General features: G+C 45.7%; 1 protein-coding gene across 2 annotated transcripts in view; it reads left to right on the forward strand.

Moving 5' to 3' along the window:
• Nucleotides 1-8,800, forward strand: part of LOC103894108 (vascular endothelial growth factor receptor kdr-like) — a 143,358-nt gene that overhangs the window by 75,123 nt on the left and 59,435 nt on the right. For both annotated transcript variants that reach the window (XM_009273425.1, XM_009273426.1), the window contains exon 10: nucleotides 6,709-6,859. In XM_009273425.1, coding sequence (XP_009271700.1) covers nucleotides 6,709-6,859 — 151 coding nt within the window. The remainder of the gene's footprint in view (nucleotides 1-6,708; nucleotides 6,860-8,800) is intronic.

Consider the following 8,800-nt stretch of genomic DNA (forward strand, 5'->3'; position numbering starts at 1 on the left):
GAAATGTTTCTATAAATACATTAGCAACAAAAGGAGGGCTAAGGAGAATCTCCGTCCTCTATTGAATGTGGGGGGAAACATAGTGTCAAAGGATGAGGAAGAGGCTGAGGTACTTAACGCCTTCTTTGCCTCAGTCTTTAATAGTAAGACCAGTTGTTCTCCGGGTATGCAACCCCCTGAGCTGGAAGACAGGGACGGGGAGCAGAATGAAGCCCCCATAATCCAAGGGGAAATGGTTAGCGACCTGCTACACCACTTAGACACACACAAGTCTATGGGGCTGGATGGGATCCATCCAAGGGTACTGAGGGAGCTGGCGGAAGTGCTCACCAAGCCACTTTCCATCCTTTATCAGCAGTCCTGGCTGACCGGGGACATCCCAGTTGACTGGAGGTTAGCAAATGTGACGCCCATCTACAAGAAGGGACAGGAGGAGGATCCAGGGAACTACAGGCCTGTCACTCTGACCATGGTGCCAGGGAGGGTTATGGAGCAGATCAGCTTGAGTGCCATCACATGGCACATACAGGACAACCAGGTGATTAGGCCCAGTCAGCACAGGTTTATGAAAAGCAGGTCCTGCTTGACTAACCCGATCTCCTTCTATGACAAGGTGACCTGCTTAGTGGCTGAGGGAGAGGCTGTGGATGTGGTCTACCCGGACTTTTACTAAAGACTAAAAGACTAAAGTCTTTGACACCATCTTCCACAGCATTCTCCTGGAGAAACTGGCGGCTCATGGCTTGGACACACGTACTCGTCGCTGGGTAACAGACTGGATGGCCAGGCCCAAAGAGTTGTGGTGAATGGAGTTAAATCCAGTTGGCGGACTTTTACTAAAGACTAAAAGACTAAAGTCTTTGACACCATCTTCCACAGCATTCTCCTGGAGAAACTGGCGGCTCATGGCTTGGACACACGTACTCGTCGCTGGGTAACAGACTGGATGGCCAGGCCCAAAGAGTTGTGGTGAATGGAGTTAAATCCAGTTGGTGGCCGGTCACAAGCGGTGTTCCCCAGGGCTCAGTTTTGGGGCCAGTTCTGTTTAATATCTTTATCAATGATCTGGACAGGGGGATCGAGTGCTCCCTCAGTAAGTTTACAGACAACACCAAGTTGGGCGGGAGTGTTGATCTGCTCGAGGGTAGGAAGGCTCTGCAGAGGGACCTGGACAGGCTGGATCGATGGGCCAAGGCCAACTGTATGAGGTTCAACAAGGCCAAGTGCCGGGTCCTGCACTTGGGCCACAACAACCCCATGCAGCGCTACAGGCTTGGGGAAGAGTGACTGGAAAGCTGCCTGGCAGAAAAGGACCTGGGGGTGCTGGTCGACAGCCGGCTGAACATGAGCCGGCAGTGTGCCCAGGCGGCCAAGAAGGCCAATGGCATCCTGGCCTGTATCAGCAATAGTGTGGCCAGCAGGACTAGGGAAGTGATCGTGCCCCTGTACTCGGCACTGGTGAGGCCGCACCTCGAATACTGTGTTCAGTTTTGGGCCCCTCACTACAAGAAGGACGTTGAGGTGCTGGAGCGTGTCCAGAGAAGGGCAACGAGGCTGGTGAGGGGTCTGGAGAACAAGTCTGATGAGGAGCGGCTGAGGGAACTGGGGTTGTTCAGCCTGGAGGAAAGGAGGCTGAGGGGAGATCTTGTCGCTCTCTACAACTACCTGACAGGAGGTTGTAGCGAGGTGAGTGTGGGTCTCTTCTCCCAAGTAACAAGCGATAGGACAAGAGGAAACGGCCTCAAGTTGCGCCAGGGGAGGTTTAGATTGGATGTAAGGAAAAATTTCTTCCCTGAAAGGGTTGTCAAGGATTGGAACAGGCTGCCCAGGGAAGTGGTGGAGTCACCATCCCTGGAGGTATTTAAAAGCCATGTAGATGTGGTGCTTAGGGACATGGTTTAGTGGTGGACTTGGCAGTGCTAGGTTAACGGTTGGACTCGATGATCTTAAAGGCCTTTTCTAACCTAAACGATTCTATGATTCCATGATTCTATGAAATTTCATCCTCTTTTTCCCATACTGTTTGACCAGTCCAAACTTGCATTAATGAGTTTCCTATCTACCATACAGAATATTCACCTAGCTCAACTTGCAGAGCTTATATTTCCATTAAGTACCATACAAACATCAGATGAAAGATTCTAAAGTCCAAATTATTTTGGCTTTTGGGAAACAGAAAGGTTAAATAGAAAACAAGTTGCCTCTCTATCAGTAGTTTTAATGAAGCCCCGTGTCCAGCAACCAGTACGTAAGGTTGAGACTAAATGCTTCACTGGATCATTCTATGTTATTTTAATGATGTACTTAATGTGAAAAGATTTTTTGAAACCCAGTTTAAATGGTAGTGGGGAAGGTACGTAAACACCAGTTCAGTCAGGGGTCACTGAAAGTAAAGCAAAGTTTCTCTAAAAAAGGCAGGGAAACTTTCGATGTGCTGTCCTCTATATTTGGGTGCTCCTTTGGGTGACAAGTGTGCAACCCCATACTAACATCTGCAATGAATTTAGAGATAGAAGAGTATCTTGCAAAAGGGGTAATGCCAGAGGGTTAATGTCCTAATCCTTGTACTATTATTTGCTCCTAATGCCACAAACTAAAGATAACACTAGAAAGTAAGGTGAGATTTACAAAATGCTGATCAATTTGAAATTTACAGTAAGCAGAACTGCTTTTTGATTGCATTTCACAGTGCAGCAGCAGCAAAGTCTTTAGTTATTCAGGTCAGCTCTCACACCAGCAATTGCACCTCTGCAAAGCGAGTTGGGGATACAAGTATACTTTAAGCCAGAGAAGCCAAAAACCCATTTATTTCGATACATTTAAAGCCATCTGAACACTGTGCGGTTCCAAATGCAGCCAGAGATGAGAAAGCTTTTAAGGTTTGTTTGGCTTCTGCTTGAGAAAACTCAGTCTGGGGAGGGCAATGGCCAAGGGGTGGGCAGTGGAGGCTGAAAGTAAGCAGGCAGATCTCGGTGCGGGGGGTAGTGGGAAGCAAGAAGTGGGATAGCGAAGGATACTTCACATCAGGAATGAAGCGTATTTAAAGATCTCCTCTTGCAGTTCAGCACTACTGTAGCAGGCAGGACTGCTGGTTGGGGGCAAGGCTCTATAGGAAGGTGTTCAGCGAGCCCAAGGTTAGGATAGCAGAGGGTGCTGTAGGTCAGGATCTCGGCACCGTCGCAGAGCTTCAAGGAGAAGGGAGGACTCTGCACTGCACTTGCTGGAGGAGGCAAGGTGCACTGCAGGGTCTGCGCAGAGGCAGCTTGCTCATTTACTCAACTTTGTACTGCTATTAGTCCAATGCCTGCTAAAGCTCTCCGTTCCCAACAGCTTTTTTTTTTGCATGCTTGAAAAACAGCAATACACATGCAAATGTATGTGTGTTGATGAAATCCACACTTTAGATGCATAATTTAAGGTGCAACCAGAAATATACTTGGACTTCGGCGGTGCTTACAAATGGATTTGTACCCCAAGCCTTACCTCACACCTAAACATGAGCGAAGACAAACAAGAGTTTGTGCATAATCCACCATGCTGCTTAGTAAGCAAACATGAAAGAGAAAGCAAAGCATTGTTTGGAGGAGGGAGAGAGTTATCTGAGAAATACACTACCAGGTGAACCTTAGATAATCACTGGCTTTAAGCTAAAATCTCCTCATCACACTAATGTAGAGAGTCTTTTTGCAGGTGAGACTGCTGCAGATGCCAGCCCGCTAAGCCAACTATCTAGTTATAGTCTGAGCAAATCTAAAAGGCCAGTATCCACCACAGAAGCCAGTTAACTTGTTTCCATCACTGCCGGAGGCAACTTCTGTAAATAGGATTTGGCCCAGCAGCGAGCAAAGTGAACGGAAAAGCTTCAGTTGCCTTCAGGGGGCACGGGAAGAGGTAAAATGGCCATGACAGTGTGCAGAGGTTTGGAAAGTTTTCAGCCCAAGAAATATCCCCGCTATGAGTACCCCACACTCCACATCACAAACCTGCAGTGCGCTGGGGCCAATGCCAACGCCCTTACAAGCACAAAGAAGGCACGTTCAAAATTGTGGAAGGGCCTCATCCCCACCACGGTAGCGCCACAGTAAGAGTCATTTGCAGAATAAAACCTACCACCATTACAACCTTTGCAGGGAAAAAGAGAGAGACACTTGTTAAAATTGCTTCCATTTCTGAGTGTCATGCCCATAATTAGCTACGACCCCACACTAACTGCGTTATAAGGCGCTGTGAAAGAAATGATGGGGAGGCATTTTTAGCCAGCCCCTCAGGTTTTAAGAAAATAATTGCTTAAGCCTCATAAAAAATATTTTTTTCAATTGATGAATCATTTTGACTCATTTTAGGTTTCAAGTAATATTTAATAGTGCCATGCAGTAAAGTAATTGTGGAATTAAGAATTCATTCGTCACTCATGTATGTTCTTATTTGAATTAGATCAAATTAAAATTATTATTTCTTTTTTAGAAGGATAATTTAAATGACAGTCAATGTGTTCGTCATTTCACCAAGAATATAGAGAAATCTCCTAATATTAAAAGATTGTAATCAAACCTTGTCCCCCCGTGCTCTTTCACACACACAAAAACACACAAACATACTGCCTCCCTCCCCAGGTGTGTAAAGCTTTGTTCTTGCAGCCCAGAAAACAGAACACTCGAGTAACCTTTCACATAACACTTGAGTAACCTTTCACACTGAACTCAGAGTCTCTTTCTCCAAGTGAAAATCACGCTTTTGAGGTCAGTCCAGACATGCCGAACACAGGATTTGAGACTGAAAAGAAAAATGTCCGAGAGAATGAAAAATGTGCTTCTCTCTCCAGGAAGTTTTACAAAATTATTTTTATGATCAGAAATAATTTACCGATGGGAAATGAGATGCCAGTTACAAGGAAATTCAACATTAGTCCCCATAATTTGTCCTGTGAATTGCTCACAAATCTCAAAGCACTTGATCAGCGGTACGTTCCATAACCCAGAGGATGCGGTGCAGGAAACCCTGTGTCCGTGTTACAGATGAGGATGTGAGTTTGAGAGACCCTAACCACAGTCTGAAGTACTCTCCCATCTGCTCCCTTCTTCATCCTCTCCTTCACAAAAAGACGGCTCCTCTCCCTGTCTGAAGGGACAAAGGAGTGAGGAGCGGATTTTTTGAGCCTGATAGAACATCATCTGCAGACAGACGGGGAAACAAGACTCAACCAAAGGGGATCAAAAAAGCAAAAGGGAACACAAGAGCAAGACCAAGAGCCTGTCATTTGGGTTTTTCAAGTGAAATGTTAATCAGGGCCTAATGAAGGTTCTTTAAAGCAGCTAATGTTTAGCATGGGAGTTAGGATATGGCTGAACCAACTACAGTCAATACTCCTTTCATGTGGTGGAGAAGGAAACGCTGATGTATTTTCAGGCAATGATGAGGTCAGAAGATCTTTCAGAGTCTGACCTGGCAGCCATGAGAAACGGAAAGCAAGAATCCCACCAAGACACGGGATCAGCCTGGTCAGTCCTCTCGTAAGAGTAGAGGGCTGGAAGGGAAAAAAAGCTATTAAAAAAAAGGGAAAGGGCTCAAGATTGATGAGGTGGGCAGTAGCTCATATTTACATATCTGGGGCCTCCTTGACAGCAGAAAAAATAAGTTAACCTGAAAAATAGAAATCTAATCTACATTCACTTCCCAACTTGTCAAAAGCCCTCAGTGTAAAGCAGCCGCACTTGGCTGCACAGAGGTGTTCCACAGAGGGACCCCGACCAATAAATCTGTTTGATTTCCTGTTATGAGAAGCAGACAAAGAGATATGGCTAGGGATGGGCAGAGCTGTCTGCATAAGGGAAGAGCCTGTGCTTTCACCCCAAACTCAAACCCACCCTCTCCGAGGTTAGGAAAAGTTCAGTTCACTTTGGGGATTTTTTAGCATTATTTCTCATTTTCACATGTTCCCGTGGGAGCTGGAAGTAGATGGGACAAAGCATTTCTTTCCTGCTGGCAACAAGCAGCCCTGAAAGTGTCACACAAAAGTTTCTTCTTGAGACATTTCCAGTCCAAGGGTGTGATTGTACAACCCCTCCAGATGTGAATAATGCAGTGACATTTTTAATGGTTTTGCTGTTGGTGAGAATTTCTTGGCATTACTCCACAAGTGTTTTCTCCCCACCACTTCTTCCTTGCTTTCTTCGCCCCTTCATCCAGTGCACGTTACACATAAACAGAAAAGGAAAGCAAAGTTTTCAGATCAAAAAGACTTTTTTTCCAAAACCCTGGGGAGAACCTGCACAATGGTAACAATATTGCAGAACAGCAGCTGTTTGATAAGGTTCCTCTCAGGAGGTGACATCAGAAGTCGAATGCTATTTTGCCCACAGTACATAGACTAACAGCCTGACCCTGCAGTCCCCGACCAATAGATTGTTTCACGGCATAAATTTTCCAATAGTATAGCAGGCCCACGACAACATTTGAAAGCAATTAGGATGAATGTGGTAGCATTTCAATGTATTTTCTGAAACGCCACAACTAATACCCATGTTCCTGCAAATGTATACTTTCAGTATTGCTGGTAATTGCCCTACACCTTCAGCAACCCTCACTAAATCATCTCTCAGTGATGACAGCGAAAGGTTTCAAAACCTTTGATGGAAACAAGACCATGGCTATGGATGTAAATTTGCTCTTTTGAGTTTAACTTGTTGTTGGTGTTTTTTTTTTCTTTAGAGAGACCCAAAATCTATGAAAAGGAAACTGATTTTGATAAGATTGAGCGGGTGGAATTAAGAAGCAAACACAAAATCCAGTGCACCGTAAGCGGGAATCCTGACCCGAAGATTGAGTGGAAGTGGCAGCCCTGCAGCCTCACAGACACACTGTAAGTGGACATTCCTACAGGTGAACATGTTGCAAAACAATTTGGTAGTTTCAAGTCAGTTTTTCTTTCCAGTCATCTTATTTATCTTAGTTAAAAATCACAAGCAGTGATTCCCCACCTAAAGATCTCAAGGGTTATGAACCCAGCAGACATCTAGTTGCGTATGATCTTCTTGGAGTTACAAGCACCTTCTATATTATCAGAGTTGCATCAAGTAAGTTTAAAGTGACTAAAGATCAGGCTTGAATTTTCTTTAACTTGACCAGCAATGCCCCTCTGACTTACCAAGATCTTTTCTTGCACCTCTTGGATGCAGCCTACATGGCTGACAAAGAAAAAACAGAGGCGCTCTCTGTGGAGAGGTAACACACATTTTTCCCCGTAAGACCTATCGTCAGACAAATTATGTAATCACCATATGGAATTTATGCCACTTCCTAAGGGCTGTCTTCACTAGTGCACACTGAGCATGGGCTCCTGTGGCAGCATCTGCGTTGCAGAAGCTGGAAGAGGTAACCAGGCCTTCACGCCTTACTGAGGACCCTTCTTTGCTGAAGTCTGGAGGCAGCCTGAGGTGTGAAGACACAGAAGCAAGTCACTGGGTCAAAACCGTCAGAAAGGAATGAGGCAAGTTAAAACACAAGATGCCTTTCGAGATTCGCCTTATACAGGTAGACATTTTCTTTGCTCCTGCTGTTATATGAGCGGAGTGATCTATAGAGAGAGGTCTTGGCTGAGGTCTGAATACTTCCCCTGGTAGCCCCAGGGGACATACAGGAGCCATACATTTCTGACTGCACTTCAACTCTTCCCTGCAACGAGAAGGCTGAAATCAGGTTTTCCATCCATAAAAAAATGAAGGCAGGTCTAGGAAGCAAGAGAGAAAATTGCTGGATGGTTCCTTATTTTCTCACCATTTCAATGCTTTTCCAAATGCTGTGTATGGCGAGTCATGAGACAGGGAAAAATCACAGAGAAGCTCCTTTCCCAGGTTCTCTGCTGCACCAGTTGCAGTGATGTTGCGCGATCTAGTCTCAGGTTGGGTCTAAAAAGTGACCTTGTGTCCCTCCACAAGGGAAGTAGCCCGTTACCTCATTTAGGTAGTTACACTGCTCCTGCAGGAATAAAACGGCAGCAATTTGTAGGCTTAGGTAGGGCTGCTGGCACCGCAGGTCAGCAGAAGGCGTCCAAGCTGCTGCTTCGGAGGTGTTCAACAAGAGCAGAATGAAAACACCATAAGGAAACAGGTTATGCATTCTGTAGGAAAGCCACAGAGATGACCTGAAATCTTTTCCAGACCTTTCTGTCTAGGGAGAGAGAATTGGTCATGAATGCCGAATTAAGCCAGATTTGAACCAGTGACCTCGTATAACCCTTGTTCCAGCTCTCTGACTCTCTGATCTTATCAATTTAAATACAATTGCAGAGTGGTGTCTACCTCTTCTGGCCTCCGGGGCAGCCTTATCTTTTTCCAGCAGAAGCTGTAGGAGGATTCCTGTGGGAAATGACACAGACCCCATTTCCTTCTGTTGTCTCACTTCCTCTCTCTCTCTCTTTCTCTTCCCCCTCCTCACTAGTGCACTTTGAATCCCAAAACACTATCATTGTTCCTTATAGCTGTGATGTGATTTGCTTCCTTTGAGTTTTTCCCTTTATCCTCAAGACAGAACTGTGCCTTGCAGGAAGTCACTCAAGACATCTTCTGATTAGGCTCTTTCGAGAGCTATAAACCCTCCCTTGACCCAGGGTGTTACCCATGTGTCTTGTGCGGATTTGGCAAAGGCACAGCTGGTTTATGGATTAGTTTTCTGCAGCATCGGCCCTTGGTCATCACCTATAGAAATCCATATTTGTTTTACCTCCTATAATCCCAGTCTGCTACGGTGGGCTCAGAGGCTGCTGGGACCGGCCGGGGGGGGGGGGGGGGCCCCGCGGGGGGGA

This window comes from Aptenodytes forsteri, unplaced genomic scaffold, assembly GCF_000699145.1.
Source record: "Aptenodytes forsteri isolate BGI_AS27 unplaced genomic scaffold, ASM69914v1 Scaffold191, whole genome shotgun sequence".
Taxonomy (NCBI): domain Eukaryota; kingdom Metazoa; phylum Chordata; class Aves; order Sphenisciformes; family Spheniscidae; genus Aptenodytes; species Aptenodytes forsteri.